The 21,066-nt window shown below is 33.3% G+C and overlaps 1 protein-coding gene across 7 annotated transcripts in view; it reads right to left on the bottom strand.

Moving 5' to 3' along the window:
• PCDH15 (protocadherin related 15) overlaps positions 1-21,066 on the bottom strand; it is a 1,524,279-nt gene that overhangs the window by 39,635 nt on the left and 1,463,578 nt on the right. For all 7 annotated transcript variants that reach the window (XM_054690675.1, XM_054690674.1, XM_054690669.1 and 4 more), the window contains one exon: positions 18,343-18,431. In XM_054690675.1, coding sequence (XP_054546650.1) covers positions 18,343-18,431 — 89 coding nt within the window. The remainder of the gene's footprint in view (positions 1-18,342; positions 18,432-21,066) is intronic.

Below are 21,066 nucleotides of genomic sequence, written 5' to 3'. Positions count from 1 at the left end.
TCTGTAGATCTAATGATCTTTCTTGAGTCCAGGCTGGTAGGTATTTTGGAGAAAGAAGGAGTAATATTGTGAGTAATAGACCTGAGATCCATCAGAAAATAAATTTTACTTCAGATGCCAAAAATGACCTGTTTTCTGTTCTATTAAGAATGTTGCCTTAAGAGTCTGGCGTATGTTTAGTTTGCCCTTGTTAAGAGAATGAGTAGGATACTAAATTGGAAAGTGCTGTACTATATTTTTAGTGTGTTTAGACAAGCATAATTGAAGTTTGTTCTATTGTAGTATTAACTCTTCTCCTTTTCTCTTAGTTCCTCATGTACACTGGTCTGCCTCACTGATAAGAACTTAGCTAAAATAATAATAATAATAATAATAATAATAATAATAATAATAATAACATAGAACAGAAAATGTGGTAAACAGGAGGAATATATCCACTCAGGCAATACCAACTTCTAGGAGAAGGCAGTCCCGCCAAGAACCCAAGGAGGATGCCATACTAAGAAACCTAGACTCATCCAACATTGTTCATCCGTACATTGGGATTCTTTTTCTAAAAGGCTTATGTTCAGTTAACAGAGATAAGAACAGTCTCAGAGTTGAACTTCATTATGCTCAACCTTTTATAGGAGGAACAAAAAATAGTAACATAGCAGTTAACAGCACAGAGGTTTGGTACCAGTTTTCCACACTATAACATATCAACCACATAACCCCCAGATAAGTAATTTTAAGATTTCAAGGAATCATTTTACAAATGAGGATATCATCCACTGCATAAGATGATCATGTTCAAATGTTTTACTCAAATCTTTGCACAGTTTTAACTCATGGCAAGTATTCCATAGTATATCATTATGGTTATTATTATTAATTTGTCTTAAATGTTTGCATGAATACATTTCTTCTCTGCTTCTAATTCATTCAATACAGTTAATGAATTTGTGGAATTATTATGAAAGCATATTTTCACTAGTGCTGTTCACAAATCAGAAGCAAATGGGAGTACATTTTAAGTATATTGTGAAGGTGGCTATCTGTTCCAATACTACATTTTAATATTTTGTAACTGCCATAGTATATTAACACATTAATTAAATATGTAATAAGGAAGTTCTTCATATGTACATAAACTATGTATTCCTATAATGAAGATACATATATTGAACTTGTGTCTTTTTCTATATTTGTGTGTGATAATACAAAATCACAGTCATGAAATATTAAGATGTAACTACTAATTTTTTCATAGTTGGAGGCGATCATAAGCCTATGAAGTCTAAAAATGAATTATATTATTTAAAACATGTAACTACCTTTTTTGTAAATTTTTTTTCTTTTTTCCAAAATGTTAAGGCAGTTTAGAGATAAAATGTCTCTTATGATAAATCTGTACAAACTTGAAGTCCTTCAATGTATTTTTCTGATAAATATATAGAAAACTAAATGTAATACTTTTTTAAATTAGAATATATTTTATAAAAATATTTTTCCACATGTATATACCTGTATGTCCAAGCATTTCTAGAATATCTATCTCTAGCCACATCACATATATATCATATATAGAGATTACATTACATATAGATAGATAATATTTCTTGAGAATGGATTCTTTAGCCCTTGATCTTCAAATGCATTTAAATACACAATTGTATCCTAAAGATTTTCAAAAATATAACTCTCCAGGTACTGAACATTGACTCATATAAATCAATATCAACATTTAAATTGCCTTCATGGACCATGGTGATAGATCATGGGTGAATGGGTGGTGGGAATTTCATGAGAACTGTAATGGAGGTGAAAATGCATACATTGTACAAAAATGAAAAATGATGTTAGAAAACATATAAAATAAATTGCCTTCATGTTCTTATTTTACTTCAAAATTTTAATCATCTCAAACCAACTCATACATTTTGAAAATGTCATAAGAATATATTACATACAAATTCGACACACACACACAGACCAAGCAATATCCCTCTTCAGTTTGAAGTTTTTCCATGTGACCAGGATAAGCTCAATTGTCAATTTATGTTGTTCTAGCTACGTGTATATATCCACATCCTTGTAACTATCTAATCTATCTGTCAAGAAGTTTATTTCATCTGTAATGTCTATATTCTACACACACACACATATATATGTGTGTGTGTAGGATACCTGTAATTATATTTATGCAATGTTCAGGTGGTATGATTTTAGGTTTACTATAAAATGTTTATAGAAGTTTTCTTTATCATGGTTGGATTTCTTATAATAGACATAATAATTTTTTTATAATAGGTATAATAAAATAGTCCTATTAAAAAAACTATTTCTTCTTATCTAAAAAAACCTTTCTATAAATCTTGATTTTCAAAATTTGAAAATGTAGAAAATTAAGTTGGACTCAATTGTCTAGTAAATCAATACTCATGTAGGAGTTAAGTAGAAAAATTCATTCATTCTCTTTCAGTCATTCAACAGAAACCTGTTGCATGTATACCATGCACCATCACTATTAAAAGCCCTTGGCACCTGTCAGTGGATGAAATAAAGATCATTCATACCTCTGCTCTTGCATTCTAATTGTACAAGACAGACAAGATAAAAAAATACTAAGAAAATTGGTAACAGTGTTCACGAAGAGTCTGAGAATTTGATATTAGAGCAGACTTTGAGGAGACAATGAGTGAAGTGGACTTTATGTGCAAGAGTGTTCCAGGAAGAGCAAATTGTTAGCTGCATCTGTAAAAGCCCTGATACCGAAGTATGTGGCTGAAACAGAAAAGGATGGTGGCAGGTCATATGGGAATTTCTAAGGATTTGAGGACATTGCCTTTTTTCTGAGTGAAATAAGGATTTATTGCTGACTTTTAAATAGTAAAGTAATATGATTTATTTTACAGTTAAAAGATGTACACAAACCATTATAAGAACAAGCTAAAAGTGGGCATCAAGAGTAGAATCAGGGGGCCTCCCCGGTGGCGCAGCGGTGGAGCGCTAGTTTGCGAAGCTGCCCGCGGCCTCTGCAGCTCCGGTTCTATCCCCAGCTGCTCCCCGGCCACCAGAGGAGGGTCCCACATGGCACGCAGACATCTCCTGCCACCCGCTGCTCCCCTCAGCAGTGTACTTCGTTCCTTCTGCCTGCTGTGCTCCCTGCTCTGGCTTGGTGAATTCTCTCACCCTCCTGCGCTTCTGACTGTACCCAGTGCTTGTATAAACAAATAAATAAATCTTTAAAAAAAAAGATATTAAAAAAAGAGTAGAATCAGGAAATATATTTTGTATCAGGAAATATATTTAGTAAGTAATTTAAGGAAATCGGAGTTTTATTAAATGTTTATACTCTGATCAATAATTTGGAAGAAGGCATAACATAATCCTTGATTATTAGTCACATATGAACCATGTAATCAACTTCTAGTATCTGTATTATTATTATGCCTGATTAAATATGGAAGAGTTAAAATTAAAAGTTAAAATTCTAAACTAAATCAGCAAGTGTAATGTTTAACTGAACAAATACTATATTAATTACAGTTTGATCTAGATAAGTGCTGGCCTTTCATAGTTGTTCATTAGGACATAGGTCAACTTTTATAGATCTTTGTTTAAAGAAAAACAGAGGAGAGACTAAAGTTTGGCAGTCAATTTATAATGCTTTATTATCTTCTTTGACATATACATATAGTCACAGATGTCTCTTAAAAGTTGATAATATCTTTTCAGAATTCAGGTTGCTTCTATTGCATTGAATTCCTCGTCTGCTTCATCTCAGTTACCTTGAACTATCAGAGTTGATTATATGTGAATTCAGATGTTTAATATATGCAGAAAAGTTTTCACGGTGGCAGAAGTATGGGCACAATATTTTACAATATGGCATTAAAACTGACATCTCAAGAAAACTGGAAGTAGGCATGACCACTATACTAAAGATACTATTTGAGGTAATTTAGGTATATAATGTAGAGAGAAATGCATTCTATTGCAATAATTATAATGATAATAAAGATGTATTTACAGAATATAGTATTTTATGAAATATTCTGAAGCACTGAACATTACTCATTATGAACCACTCATGTCCTGGTCCCCGGAGGTGTTCCTTCCCAATCATGCATATGACTTTGGGCTTTGGCCCTTAAATGTTCTTTTTTTTTTTTTTAAGATTTATTTATTTATTTATACAAGCACTGGGTACAGTCAGAAGCGCGGGAGGGTGAGAGAATTCACCAGAGCCAGAGCTGGGAGCAGAACCGGCAGACTGATGAAACACACTGCTGAGAGGAGCAGCGGGCGCGGCAGGTCTGTGTGCCTTGTGGAACGCTCGCCAGCGGCTGGGGATTGAACTGGTGCTGCAGAGGCTGCGGGCAGCTTCGCAGCCCATTGTTCAACTGCCTCACCAACAGGGGAGGCTCTGGCCCTTAAATGTTCTTCTATAGCCCTCTTGATTACTAAGACTACTCAGTGACTATTAATCTATAAGAACAAGACTCCTGTTCTCAAAGCTAGCTGAACTTCAGTCATCCCTCTCCTGCTAATGCCTCATAAAATATTCCGACCTCCTTCCCATAGTCCTTGTGAGACTTCCTATGCGTGACATTTTCAAATAAAATTTTGATTGATTTTCTTAATCTTTGAGGGCCCTTCCCTACCCCTTAGGGTTAGATTATAGGAACATTATTTTAGAGAAGTATTAATATCAATTTTTAAAAAAGAAATCCAGTGTTCTTTGTGGATTTGTAAAGGAGATGAGGATATATATTTTATAATTTCATAATTACTGAGTTACTTAATACCTGAGAAAATGCATACTATATTGGGAATGTCTAATAAAAAGTACTACTTGGACATAAAACATTGAATAGGATATTAAAACATGCTGAGTAATAATGTTCCTAGAAATAGAAGATTTGGGTTTAGACAATACCCCCTTTGAAATTTGACAGTGTTTAATTTTACCTAAATCCCACACACCTGGTGAATAGCAGTGGTTAAGAAGTCCATTGTTCCTTCTTGGTTCCAGGAAACTGCTTATTGCAAACAATCATTCTTCTTTCTATGACTTATATAAAATTCAGGTATGCCCTTTGTTTCTTTATAACAAAAACAGACACAGATCTTGCAAATTTCTATTCTTTGCCCCATAGGTGATTAGCTGATAAGCTTTGTGCCCCCTGACCAATTAGCACAAACTTCTTGTTAACCAAACTTTGACTAGGTTATTAGTCTTCTTGCAAGTCCCTTAACTTTGACCCACTCTTAGCCTGATCACTTACTAGCCTTTTTAAAAGACCCCTTCCAGAACATGTTGACATCAGGGAGAAAGAAACACTCTGATCTATTGACCCATCTCCTACTTCAATACACATATTATTTTCTATTCTTATTTACTCCTTCTATCCACAAAACAAAAGCTCTTTTTTGCCTAGCCTTTGAGAATTGACAGATCACTGGGTCAGGGGATTCTCCCTATTAAACAAACCCCTCCTTTAGTACTTCTGTCCTTCCTCTCTCATTAGAACAATTCATTTAAATAAAGCTTCTTCCCCCCAATCCAGATTTGTTTTTATATGACACATAATAAAGCTAAAGGAAATTGTTTTTCATGCTACGATTTAGTGATTTAAATGAGTCCGGTGATAAAGTATCATGCACTGGCATCTCACTAGTCAAAGAAGGTGATATGCAAATATTTTTTTCAAATGATACATGCAACAAAATATTCCCTTTCCTCAATTTCCTCTTCTTACTGTATATCACTTACAAAGTCTCAAAATTTTAAAAGTACTTGCTGCATTTTTTACACGTATAATTTTGCTAATTTACACTAAAAAATGTTCAAATGGACTGTAAAATAATAAATAATCTCTGAAAGTATTTTTGCAACTAAGAATTACAAACAAATCAAGCAAGTTCTAATCAAGTCTCCCACTTTTCATTTTGGTAATGAAGTATCATTCTGTATACAGCCTACTCATTGGCAAACGGAAACCACAGTGTTTCTTTGAGCAGTTATTTCAGCATGGACAAAATTATGTTCTAGGTCCAGCCTCCATGGTTCACATTAAGGAAGTTTCGGAGAATATTAACAATGGATCTAGGGATATATATTAACTGTAGATCTAGGGATATACATACTCCTATGTTCATTGTAGCACTATTTGCAAACTTATGGAAACAACTTAAGTGACCAAGGACAGATAAATGGATTATGAATGTATGGTTTATAAACATAATATAGTCAAGACCTACAAAATGCTTATACAACTCAAGAAAACCAAACATAAGCCAATCAAAAAGATCTATATAGACATTTCAAGGAAGACAAACAGATGAAATCTTGTTGTTTGTGACAATTTGGAAGGAACAATTTCCGACAATTTTGGAGAGGATTATGCTAAAGAAAATGTCAGAAAGAGAATAAGAAATACTTATGATTTCACTCATGTGGCAGAAAACATGTTGTTTCATGTGGAAACAAACAAAAAAACGAAAGCAAACCAAACCCTATAAATACAGCGCTAGAACTGAGGAGGGATGAGCGGGATTGGGGGATATAAGGGGAGCGTATCCTATGGACTATGGTGGACTCTGGGGGCTCTTAGTGGTGTGTGGTATAACATACATCCAAAGACATGTGATCCTATTTCTTGGAATCACACAGAATTGTTAACAGATATTCATCAATGAAAAAAAGTAATACAATAAATCATGTGCTTGGAAACATGCTATCTGTACCATAGAATTGTATTTAGTGCTTGTAAGAGTCAAAGAGAGATAAGGATTAAACGACGGCATTAACATTTCCATTTTATAAGTAGACATATTTCTTTTTTTGCTCCTCTTTGCTGCAAAACATACATGCTGTCACCCTAAAAAAAAAAAAACACCCTTATTTTATTTTGAGGAATTAGCTTTGTCCCAATACTTGTATCCATTAAAACTTATCAGTGATACTGTCCTGCCTTTGCTCCATGCAAAAACAAACAAAACCAGATCAGATCATTCCATTTGCTCTTTGGATTTGTTTTTTAGTCAGAGACAAGAGTTTAAAATGGTTGGAACTCATCCACTTGAGGTACAATATTCCATCACACTGAAATTGCAAATCTACCTATTATTCCTGTGGTTTTTTGCTTCCCAGGCCCCTGGAACAGCCCTTGTTCTTGACTATTTCCCAGTCTGTGTTTCATCCTTGTATTGATATTGTCAATTCCCAATGGCCTCCCAATAAAGTTACCTTTGCAGAAGTTAGCCTCAGTTAATTTCAATCACATCAGAACTAATCTTATGCATATTTTATTTAAGGTCTAACTGTACCAAAGAACAAGTCATTTTTCTAATTCTCTCGTGGTGACACCTGTTTTGGTATCTTGGTCTTCCTCTAAGTGTTCCCACGAAACCCTTTATAATTCTATTGATCACATATTTTTCATTCTATTTAAAGTTGAAGGATTCTTAGAATAGCATTTGATAAGAATTTGTATTACGGAAAAACCTAGTCATTTAAATTTCCCCTGAATCAAGTTCTTTGGAGCCATATATTAATTTAAAATGAGAGTACTATAATCACATATATAGCAGCAGAGTATTTGATTATGACAAACTTTCTCAAACTAAGGACTGTCTTTGACTTTCTAAGAAACAAATATAGCACAAATGAATAAGGATAATGGTTATAATCATTAAAAAAACAAATATTCATTTAGGGTTTATTTCACTTTAATATAAAAGCTGTGTAGCATACTCATATAGTAATGTGTAACTGTCTTCTTTAGAGAAAGCTTCAAATCTCTTAGCTTCTAAGGAAATATGTTAATATAACTAACATACACATTCTTGAGTATATAAAAGTATATACCTGTATGTGTTCTACTTACCTATACATTTAACTTTAAGTTGTGTTTTATCTTTTTACATATGCATATATCTTATGTACATACGCAAACATGTTTTACTGTATTACCATATGATAATATTCAGTAAGAAACAGTAAACTTAAATAATTTTCTTAGAATGAAAGTAGAAAGGAATGTTTAACCAAAATAGTTTTTCTATGCAAATGCCTTATTTTTAAATAACAAACTTAGTGTACCAATATATAGCTGAATCAGTTAACTGATTTACTCTCAAAACAAACTATTTTTGAATATACATCTAAATATTAATCTACCACATCACTTTATCCAGTTACCTACATACATATCTTCAATTAGCTTCAACCAGAAATTGCATTATAAAAAAATTAAGTGTAGCAGCTTTACTGAAAAAGTTGTATAGAAGAGGTAAACTTTCACTTATGGTTGATTTAAATTTTATTTTTTGACACTAAAATGAGTACAGCAGCCCTCTTCTCAATGGCTTATTTATATGAATGAGCTCAACAAAATAATAACCATTTGGTGAAAATTTCCTGCCTTTTATGCTCAGTTCACTCTCAAAAAAGGCTGGATTTTTTCATCAGATTTTTTAATCATTTTTATTGAAATAACATTGCTTTGTAACATGTAAATTTTAGTTGTACATCATTATAAATCGATGTCTGTATATACTGCATTAAGTTGCACTGAAAGTCCAATTCTAACTTCACTGTATAACTCACTCTTTGTACCTAATAATTTACCCTTCCTAAGAAACATTGTAATAGGAAGAAGGGTTCAATACCTAGGCTTGTGTTGACCCATGGGTATACATTCAAATTAAACCTGCAACATCTGCTACCTTTGTGGAAATTATTCAACCTCTCAAATGTTTTAGGGAGCTCATCTGTACAATGGGGAAAGACAACTTAAAGAGTATCTGTGGGAAGTTAGATAACACTAAGTCCACAAGACACATCAGAAAGCACCATGTGAGCTATTTGTTGTGCTGGTTATAGAAACCCTTCAGATTTCATGATTGCAAACCCTATTTAGCCTTTTGTTGAAGTAAATGGCTTACATTTAACTAGCAAGAAAGGGAGCTCCATCTCAGTTACTTGTCAATATTTTTCACAAGGCTTGCTAAAAGAATCAATAGGCATTGCAGATGGCTGAAGGGATATGTATAGGCTTTCTTGATAGTCTGCACTTTTTTTTTTGTCTGTTAATATAGACCATAGAGACTCTATCCACACTCTGTCTTGAGTAATGCTCCAGTTATCATGAATACTGTGTTCATTACATGAGGAGCTATCCTATCGATGAAGCCCCAGAGGACAAAAACATTTTCCTTCAACCTGACATTTGATTCAGTAATAGTTCCACCTTTCCACCAGAAAATGTTTTCCTTTCTTTAAGTTATAAAAAATTCTGTTCTGCTTTGTTTATTTGTTTCTTTCACATTGGTGCAAGATAACGAAAACCAATTTTATGACTATTCTCTTTAGTGATCCACAGGGTTTCCCAACATGCCTATTAGTAGTCTTACTCTGACTCCTTCAATTTCTATCCTGTTTGCTTATTTTTCTGACTCATGTAAAATGCATTTTACCTTGTTTTCTGTGTGAATCATTATAAACTGCTTTAAAATCTTTTTGAATAAGGTGGAACATTTAAAAAGAATTACATTTAGCCTCTGATACAACTTAGACATAAATATAAGCATCTAAAATACCATTTGTATTGCTACTGATACAAATGGAATTTTCATATATAAACATATGGTTGAATTTCTCAAGCTAAAAAAGGAGCAGCACAAGAGAGGTAAATTGTGTGTAAACTGGAAAAAAATAAGAGAAAAATATAATTCAGAGAATAAAGGAATTGAGTCTTGTTTCTCAGTTCCTGAACTGAATGGCCATACAAAGTATCAAACATTTGCCATACACTATGGTATGGGATGATTTGTAAGACTAATAAACTGTTCTATGTGGCAAAAGTTCTGAGTCATTAAACATGAAAGAACAGTAAAGAAATAATTTTGAAAGGAATAATTGTCATTGTGTATTTTGGAATCTTTATAAAGCAACAGTAATGCAAATATTTTAATGGAAACATATATTGTGACCTGTGTTTACCCTGAAATTGTTTTCTATTTGGTGAAAAACTGAAAAATAAACTTAACTCAATGGTGTGATTGTGGGAAAAGTAAAACAGATTATAAAGCCAATTGAATTACTAATTCTACCCTTTCCCCTTTTCTACTTCTTTTTCACATTTCAATTTTATTTCCAATTTTTTTTTGATAAAAAAGATAAATCTAATGAGAAACTAGAAAATGTGTAATTAATATGCTTTAACCTTTAGGATATGAACAACTTCTTTCCCTTAAATCACAGAATGGAATGTGCCTGTGTAAATCAACTTCTTGTTCTACCATACTTTGTTAAGTATTTATTCAAATGCTTCTAAAATCTATATTACAAATCAGAAGGTTAAATAAGATTAAAGCCAATATGTCCTTAAGATTACAGCCAAATTGATTTTTTTTATTTACCACAATTTATCACCATCTATCCCTAAACAGAATACTTCTTGCAACACTATTCTAATTCTTAATATTTGCGATATTCTCACAGAGCAGACAAGGGTCATTTTAAGAGTATCTGTATCTGGTCTAAAATTCAAAATATCATATTTTTAATTGTTTTTCCATTAAAATATATTTTCTGTTAAGGAATATTCTACTTATCTCTTTTGGAAAACAGCAATAGTTCAACTATTTAAAACATTTTTATATAAAAGCAACACTAAAACATTCTCAGTGGAATTATAGGAATTATTTTGTTTTTTTTTTTTTGTTTTGTTTTGGTGATATTTTTATGGTTTCCAAAAGTGAGCATTAAAAAAAAGCAAATGTAAACACACACACACACACACACACACCATTTTTACTTTTGTTTTTAAACATCCTTGTAAATTTTTTCACATTATAGGATTTCTCCCCTCAGGTGTGGTCATCATAGTTTTCCCCACACCTAAGTGTCTACACACTCCACATACTCCACCTTGCTTTCTGCCCGCCCCGATCTGCCCCTTCTCTACTCTCTGCCATCCCCTACCTTACTGAGTATCTCCGATCATAAAGGAGGAAAAATATTAATTCTGACAAACTGCAATGTCTAAATGTAACAATCAAACCCCATTATTGTTTTGTTAACTGTATTACTAAGAAAAATGGGAAAACAATAATGCACTTAATTTTTTCTGTATCATGTATCAGTTGGCAATATTAACTGAGTATGTGTATTTGCTATTCTTCAATATGTGTTTTATATTTCCTGACATAAATGGGTATGATTTTGACTGTAAAAAATCAGAAATGCATTAATTAATGATGAATATGTGATCATTAAACCATGAAACAAATCTATTGAAACACATCAGCATATGAGACTCTATTTAATAAATCAATCAATATCCAATAGAATCTTAGGATAAAGAAATCAAATTGATAAGTCTTTTGCCTCTGTTAATTCTACATATAGGAAAATACAATTGATACAAACATGAGTACCTATATGCATATGAATGATTATTAGAAAAAAATACTATTTTTTTGTAAATTCATGCCACTTCGATAGTTTATATTTTTAGTGAAATAATTTTATATTATACTATGACAACATTTTCAAATAGCTAAGAATTTTTATAAATTGAAACACATTAACCCTCAAAAATGAATATGAAAGTCATGGAGCCACCTTCTTTATTGTGTTACAGGCCCCAACCCCAAAGAGTGGGTCCTTTGCCCTCTAGTGGAAGAATTCACCAGAGAGCACTAGTTGTAGTTGAACCAGGCAAGTCATTATTAGAGAGACCCCAAGTGAGGGAGTCAGTTTGGGAAAGAAGAATATAACAGGCTCTCTGAAGGGAGTTAGGAGATATTTATAAGTCCAAGAGGGAGGGAGGAGAGGAGCATCGCAGCTTATTGTGGGTTGGTCTATGCCTGGGCTTGCTGAGATGGATTATATTCCAATTACACATGTGGGCTTTTCCTTTTCTCCCTCTGGGAGATTGTGTGAGAAAAGCATTATTCAGGATTTGAAGCTTTTTTTTTTTTTTTTTTTTTTAAATCTATCAGGATGCCTCATCATCAGCGTAGCTGGCTGAATTGCTTGAACAGAGCTTGCCAGTCCATTGTTGAGTCTAAACAGGACCAGGGCAACTCATCCTACAGGCTGGCAAGTTCTTTTACCTAGGCTGTCGCAGATACACTTCCATACTGCTAACTTTATTAGGGCCTGGAGGCTGCTGAGGGACACGGGAGGTTGATTTCTATACAGGAAATAATTCATGCTGGAGTCAGCATAGTTGAGTTACAAATAAAGTAACAAGTAGAGTAAGAGTGAGTGTCGGGAGATTCAAAGGAGAATCCCACCTTGTATCATAAAACTCCTCAATAAAAACTTGCTTAGTAGTTTGAGGAGACAGAAGCTCATAGATGGGGTTCTGACCAATATTGTTTAATAAAGACCACTGGGCCTTACATCCTGTTGGCAAAGTAAAATAGGAGAAGTTTTACACAACTCATGGTGCCTAGTGTGAGGTAAGGGTCTAAACTGATAGAGTTTGGGTAGCTTTGCTTTGGAAAGTGCACTGCTGTTCCTTTTTTTTTTTTTTTTTCCAGAATTATTGGTCAGGGAAGGAAGGGGCTGAAGCATTTGTACTAAATTCCATTCTACCTAAACTTCAGTACTTATGCATTGAGAACATGAAATTTAAATTTCTCTCATATGACAACTGAATTTGAAACCTCTACCTTTTCCCTCATTTCAAGGAACAAAGCATTCAAGATACTAGTGCAATGTACATGAGTAACAATATCAAAAACTATTTTGTAAAAGTGTAGTTATGGTCTAGTCTTTAATTCTGAAAAGAAACTTTTTTGGGGCTTAATTTGTATTTATTGTAATGCTACCTATTTGCCAAACATAAAACATTATTTTGTTCTTATAATCCAGTGAGTTGAAAATAAGTATTTCTTCTTACAAAGAGAGAAAGTTACTTCTTCTCTACAAAAATAAAGCCCCAAAAAGTCTTTCAGAAAAATAGCAGAAATTCCCTTTGTGTCAAAACAAAGACTGTGAATAAAACCAATGACATTTATCTTTTTTAAAAGAATTTTGAATTATACACTTAATATTAAAAGTATGCTTCCATTTCATGAGTTTGTGTTTTATTTTTATGACTTGATTCAATTTATTTTACAGCTATTATGCACTTATTTAAGAAAACATTCTTTTGAAAAGTTGTACTACTGAAATGTCTGTGCTTCATTATTTGATAACAAGTGGATAATTTATGGTCATTTCTGTTGATAACCTCTTTACATTTTTGTGCTAAGTATACTTAAAGAAAATTTGCAGATGATTGGCATTACTTACAGCGATTTTAAATCAATACAGCAGACAAGAAAGACTGCACAATTAAATTCTCAGATACAGTGACTTATTTCATATATTCAGTGGGACTTATATTTTTAAAAGATTTTCAAGGAATCCATAGGATAACACCATAGGATAATGCTACAGGTGAAATAAATGAGAGAAGAGGAAATAACTTTAATGTAGGACTAAGACAGTGCCTGTGGTGAGGAGAAAAATGAGTTTTAATCAATTACCAAGCTGCAAAATCAACAGGCTGATAGTAGAAAAGGAGCTGGCATCCATGCATTTATTGAGGTGAAGCAAATACTGATAAATAAAACCAGTTCTCTCTGAGAACAGGATTCAACTACTTTCACATGTAAAATTTCGTCAAATTCTTTAATGCTAAGTAAGGCAAATAATATTTTTATTTTTTCCACTTGCTCAGACCAAAAAACCTAAGTTATTATTTACTTTATATGTTCAATCCAAGGTAGAATATCTTTCAACTAATCACTTCTCCCTGTATCCATCCCTACCATGTCCAAGCTTACAATTATAACTCTCCTGGACTACTATTGTAGACTCATTAGTGGTCACATGATCTCTCCTACTCAACTCTAGCTTGAAACTTAAGCTAGAACATGCTTTGTTCATGCAAAACTAAGGCTACTCTTTCCAAAAAGAATTAAACACAAATTAGATAAAAAAGTCAAATTGCACAGTAACCACCTTAAAAATTTTAAATTAAAATGGTGAGATTTATCTAAATTTAGCTCAATATATCCAAAATCTGTCTTTTCAATATGTAATCCATATAAAAATATTAATGAGTTATTTTACATTCTTACTACATTTGTGCCCAGTTTCTAAAATTTGGTTGTGCATTTTAAACTTTAAAGAAACTCTTGTTTGGACCTGCCACATTGCAAGCACTCAATAACCACTTATAGTTAATGGCTACCTATTGAGCAGGTAGTTCTATTGACTTTTTATCCACTATACAGTAAAATGCTACATCTTCCTTGTGGTCTGTGAGGTCACATATAACTCATTTTCTGTCTTGATATCTATAGACTGATATAGCAAACATGCCTACACATTTGCAATTTTCGGTCTCTGGAATAACACACACGCACGCACATGCACACACACACACACACACACACCACCCCACGCCCCAATATAGGCACATGACTTTCTTCTTCACTTCTTTCAGGTCACTGCTCAGATTTCAATTTATCCGGAATGTAAGTACTTATTTTACTATTTCCAGTAGGAATTCTTAATTTGGGCCTGCCACAGGGAAATAGTACTTTTCTTCCATTATGTTACATTGCTACTTGTATTTACTTTTCTTTATTGCAGTTACACCACCTAACATCATATATGTTGATTTACTACGATTATTTGCTCTTTCGCCTCAAATAGAATGCAAGTTCCATGGGAAGAGGAAATTTGCTTTTTTTTTTTTTTTTTAAGATTTATTTATTTATGCATACAAGAGCTGGGGTACAGGCCAGAGGTGTGTGTGTGGGGGTGGGGTGAGAGGATTCACCAGAGACAGAGTGGGGAACAGAACAGGCAGAATGACCAAAGTACACTGCGGAGGGGAGCACCAGTGGGGTGAGTCAGGAGAGGTATGCTGTGCCATGTGGGTTGCTCCCTGGCTGGCCAGGAATCGAACTCATGCTACAGTTACTGTGGATAGCTTCACAGGCTGCATCTTAACCCTTGTGCCACCAGGGAAGCCCTGGGATTTGCTTTTTGTTCACTTTTAATCTGTAGTGTTTATAACCAATAACTACTTTTTATTTAATGAATAAATCTCCAGTATTAAAATGTGGATATTAGTACTTTAAAGAACTGAATTACTGGATCAAGAGCTCCTAGCTAATCTTTGGTGAACAAGGGCTTGAGTCTAGTTCCTCTGAATTCAAAAGCAACAAGAGCTGTCTGGAAGGGGAAAAAGTTAATAAATGGCTTAGAAATTTCACACAAGAATTTCCTCAAAGTGTCTTCATATTTGAACGATAAAAGCATTGCAACTTTTTCTCTCTACAAAGGATAATACTCTAGGAATTGACAAGGCAAAATGCACAGGCTAAATCCTTACTGCTATCTCTTTTTGGAAATGAACCTTAATTTTAAAAAATATTTTGTTAATAAAATTATTGTTTTCAATTTAAAATAATTAACATTTAAATGTTCGAATAAAAATAAATGATTTAAGAAGAAAACAATTTAAGTAACACTAATAAATTATATTATTATAAAATTTACTATCAAAATATATTTAATTTTATTTATTAAGATAATAATATCTCCCCTTTAATAAAAATCTCCCTGAATCCTCTAATTCTAAAAGAGGGTAAATATGATCAAATAAAATGGATTGGTTTATTTGCCTTTCAACTTAACCTTCCCCCCATATTAATTCTAATTTATTACACTGATTAAATAAAACATAAGTGCTAACATTTATTGTTTACAATTTCACAGGGAGCCCTCCCAAGAGATTTAATGGTTCTTATCCTAGAAATTTATGCCTTGGCTAGAGTTCTAAAGTTTATTTTGTAACCTTAATTCCAGGAGCTATAAATTAATTACAAAGTCACATTTCAGATACTGCATAAAAATTTCATGGTGATGGGCTTTCTACTCCAAATAACTAATTCAGTAATGTCCTACTATCATTGAATTTTCATATTATATTTAGAAACAGAGAAATGTTTATGCAACTATTCGTTGCATAAATTATCAATTCCAATTTATACTGCAACACAGTATTTTCAAATACTTTACGAAAATGCCACTTCTGTAGGTTCCTTTTTTTAAAATATTTATTTATTTATTATACAAGAACTGGGATACAGGCCAGATGCATGGGAGGGTGAAAGGATTCACCAGAGACAGAGTGGGGAACAGAACAGGCAGACTGATAAAATACACTGCTGAGGGGAGCAGCGGGTGCCACAGGAGAGGTCTGCTGCACCATGCGGGCAGTTGGGATCCAACTGGCACTGCAGAGGTTGCGGACAGCTTCAAAGCACTGCACTTAACAGCCTGCGCCACCAGGGGAGGCCCTTCTGTAGGTTCTTGAACCATTTATATTTCAGAATCCTAAACTGTTTTTTACTGATTACAACTTCTTGGTAAGGTCAAAGGAGATTGGAGAAGACATGAAATGCAGAGATTTCTTAGCTGCTTCTTTAGATACTATTGCCAATCAATTGTTGGTTATGGTAAGTTGTCTCTATCCTAATTCTCACAGTTGTTTCTCCTACTTCTCAATTTCAAAAACTTGTAAGTAACAAAAACAGAAGGCTCACAAAGATATAGCCCTAAAGTCAAACTAAAGTACTTCAGAACATAGATATGTAAGATCACCTGTAGTAAGCAGAGTCTTACTAGAATTATTTTATACTTTAATATAATTAAAAAGGGTTGTTTCATTACAAAGGGGTATTGACTTTCTCAAAGAAGACACAGAAATGGCCAGCAAGCACATTTAAAAACATTCATAGTTACTTATCACACGGGAAATGCAAATAAATCAAAACCACAAAAAAGATACGATCTCATACCCATGAGAATTGCTTGTATAAAAAAGATGAGGAAGAAGAAATACTGGTGAAGATGTGGAGAAAAAGGAAACCTTGTACACTGTTGGTGATAATGTTGACTGGTTGGTCCAGGCATTATGTAAAGTAGTTTTGCAGTTTCTCAAACTATTAAAAAAATATATCTACCATATAATCCAGCAATTCCACGCCTGGGTATCTACTAAAGAATGAAAAAAAAAAAAAAAAGGCCTCCCTGGTGGCACAAGGGGTTAAGACACAACCTATGAAGCTGTCCACAGCCTCTGCAGCATGAATTCAATCCCCAGTCAGGGAGCAACCCACATGGCACAGCAGACCTCTTCTGCCTTGCCTATTGCTCCCCTCAGCAGTGTATTTCAGTCAATCTGCCTGTTCTGTTCCCCACTCTGTCTCTGGTGAATCCTCTCACCCCCACACCTCTGGCCTGTACCCCAGCTCTTGTATGCATAAATAATAAATAAATCTTTAAAAAAATGGAAAAAAAAAACACTACTGAAAAAAAAATAACAGTGAAAAAACACCCTGTTATGTTCACTGAAGCACTTAGCAATGGCCAAGTTATGGAAACAACTTAATGCCTAATGATGATGAATGGATTAAGGAGAGATGGTCTATATAAGGTGGTATATATATGCAATGGAATGCTACTTAGCTGTGAAAAAGATGACTTGCCATTTGTGAACAACATAGACAGAACCAGAGGAAATTATGTTTAGTAAAATAAGTTAGAAGGAGAGTTATATACCAATTATTTCACTCATATATGGAATATAAATAAAGAGACAGACAGAAACAAACAAATTCAAACCCTTGTAATCTGTTTACAGAATTTAGATGGCCAGGAGGGATGGAGTAAGGCCAAAAGTCTGTGGTAGATGTTGTGTGGCAATATATATTTCAAGAAGTGCGAACCTGTGCTATTAAACCATATAGAATGCTATGAAATCTATGTCCCCTCAATTTATATATATATGTATGTCACATAATGTATATCATATATATAAGATTAGTCACATAATGTTTTCAAAGAATAAGCTTTAAATGTGTAGACATACCACTTTAAAAAATAACACTCCCATGGACTAATTGGATTGCTGTCATTTTGAGACTTTTTAAACAATTTGGGACAATAAAACTGAAATATACACTATACTCAAATAATGAATATTGTGAATTTATTCTGTATATGCAGTACTTTGACATGTCGATTTATCAATCAAAGCATTCTGAATAGCTCTCACTTAAATTTCATTCCTACTTGAAGGTTCTCTAAATCTTCATTTAGTTCAAATGAACTAAATGAAGAAAACAGCAGAGGCAATTACTAGAAATATGTCAGCTAAATTTTATTAAGACAGTGTTAATGTTTAATCTGAACTTTGAAAAATGACACAATCCAATTAGAACAATGTCTACATGAAAAAAAAATATAAGTAAACAAAAATTAATTACTCTGTAAGGTCTTCTATCTTCTTTTCCACTAGAGTAGGAGGCACATTAGAAACAATCACTTGCATATCCAGTTGATTGACAACAGACACCTGAAAAAAGGTGGACAAAAGTTCACTTAGCTATTACTCAGTAACATTTCTATAATGAAAGATAAAAGATAACTATCTCTTCCTTACAAAGCATAGACACAATAGTTTCCCATTTTTAAATATAGGAACAGTGATATTTTTAGTTACACAAACTCTAAGTTTCTGGGGAAGGGTAAGAATAATAGAATATTTGTTTCTTACCTAAACGTTAAAAATTCCTATGTGAATTCCATTGTTGATTTTGTTTGCTTTCTGGTTTATTTACTAATGCAACAAAGGTATTTTTGTTTGATGTAAAATTGCATTATAACATGTTTCAGGTGTATGTCACTGAAAATCAACATGTGCATGCACTACCTGTAGAACACCACTAAAATATCCAATTTCATCCTTCAACATACAATTAACCACTTTGACCAATATATTGGTTTTTAATTTTGTTATAAAAGAACACAGAACAATGGAAAGCCGGCCCTATAGATTTTACGAATGTTGGGAAATCATTTATTCACTGTGACTAAGAACAGAGCTAAGACTTACTCAAATTCATTCTATGAAATCATCATATATAACTTTCATGTCTGCTTTCACCAACTTTATTTTTGTGCAGATGAGATATATTCATGCAGATATATATTTACATATGGAGCTAAAATCAGCTAATTAAGTAAATTTATGAATCTGTCCTATTCATTTAACATTTTCTGAATTCCTTCATGGTTCATATTTAGAAAAATGGAAGAAAAAACTATTTATTCTGTGCTCACAACATAGATTTACCTATTCTTTCAATAATCTATAGGTTTTAAATTACTTGAATCTAACAACCGCTGTCTCAGGTAGTTATTACTGTCATTCCAATTTATTTTTCATATTCAAAAGAGCAGGTTTACTATAAAAAGGAAAAGGAAGGGAAGTCAAGGATGCTTGCACAGACACAAGCAAGAAGAAAGATTTGCCCCTGAACCGGACAGGTTTGTTAGAAGAGAGGCTTGCATGGTCACAGAGGGGCAGCCTTGGGAGGAGAGCTGCCTCTGCTGTTTTGCAAAGGGAGAGAGTTGGTGAAAAGAAACACCTGCATGGTCATACATGGCAGGAGAGCTGCTGCCTACAATTCCAGTTTTTAAATAAGAAAACTAATAAAGGGAGGTTTAATAACTTGGCCAAAATTTAAACACTGTCTGACTCTAGCATATGTGTTCTTTACTATTACACAATACTGATATAAAAATGTTAAATGAAATCATATACTGGCCTATGCAAATATACAATATGTACTATTAAAATTGTTTAAATGCATGTGCACCAGAGACATTAATTCAATACTTTGGATTAGGTATATTTAGTAGCATATGTGTGAATATAATCTATCACATAGAATAATTTTTGATGCATATATTAGATACATATAATTTCAATTTATATGCAAACTTCTCTACTTCTCTACATATAGCTTTCATAGATAGCCCATCAAGAGTCACCAGCATACATGCCTTCAGTACCTGGCAGGAAACACAATGAGTGAAATATTTAATGTATGGATTAAAATGACAGGAAAAATGAAAACTTATACTAAGTTTTTGGAATCATAGAACACGATTTATCTAAAGAAGGAAAGGACTACTCATTTATAGTACACATTTCATGTGAGATAACAGGTATAGATTTGCCAAATCTTTCCATAATCCAGGAAAAGAAAATCTGAAATATTACGTGAAATATTTCCAACTAGTCAGAGATCTTTTGAAACAGTGTGAGCCTAATTTTCCAGTTCTAATTGACTCTGAGAAATAAAAATACACAAATTGTGTGGAAATGTATTTTTTTGCCTCTAGTAGTAAATATATATAATGAAAAACTCTACATATATATAGGCGAATGTTGCTTCTGCCTTTTTCCCTTCCTTCTGCATCATCACTTATCGTCAGGGAAATGCAAATCAAATGCACAATAATGTACAATCTCATACCTGTGAGAATGGCCCATATTAAAAAGAGTAGATATCAAGTATTGGTAAGAGTGTGTAGAAAAAGGAGCCCTTATACAGTTTTGGTGGGAATGCAGACGTGTCCATCTCTTACAGAAAGTAGTATGGTGTTTTCTCAAAATATTAAAAATAGGTGCACCATATGAGCCAGCAATACCACTGCTATATATCTACCCGAGGGATGAAAAGACACGCATTGGAAAGTACATCTACACCCCTATGTTCATTGCAGCCCTATTTACAATAGCTGAGTGATGGAAAAAAAACTAATGCCCAATGCTAGATGAATGGCTAAGAAACAAATCTAAATGTGTTATATATACACAATGGAATACTACACAAATATTAAATGAAATAGAATCTTGGCACTTGCTGCAACATGGATGGAACTGGAAGAGATTTTACAAAATGAAATGATTCAGGAGGCGAAAGAAATACAGGATGGTTTCATTTATATGTGGAATATAGAAAAACAAAACAATACCAAACCTTAAAAATCAGACTGTAGAGGAGGGGAGACAGTAAAGTGGGCAGGGGGCACATTGACTTTGGTGGAGAAATATGGGAGCCTTGGTGGTGGACATCTAAGATGTCTAAAGATGTGATCCTATACAGCATATACAGTGCCGTAAACCAATGTTACATCAA

Source organism: Talpa occidentalis, unplaced genomic scaffold, assembly GCF_014898055.3.
Source record: "Talpa occidentalis isolate TD23 unplaced genomic scaffold, MPIMG_talOcc4v2.1 talOcc4.8, whole genome shotgun sequence".
NCBI lineage: Eukaryota > Metazoa > Chordata > Mammalia > Eulipotyphla > Talpidae > Talpa > Talpa occidentalis.
Note: the sequence above shows the minus strand (reverse complement) of the source record. Positions and strands in the feature narration are given on the sequence as shown.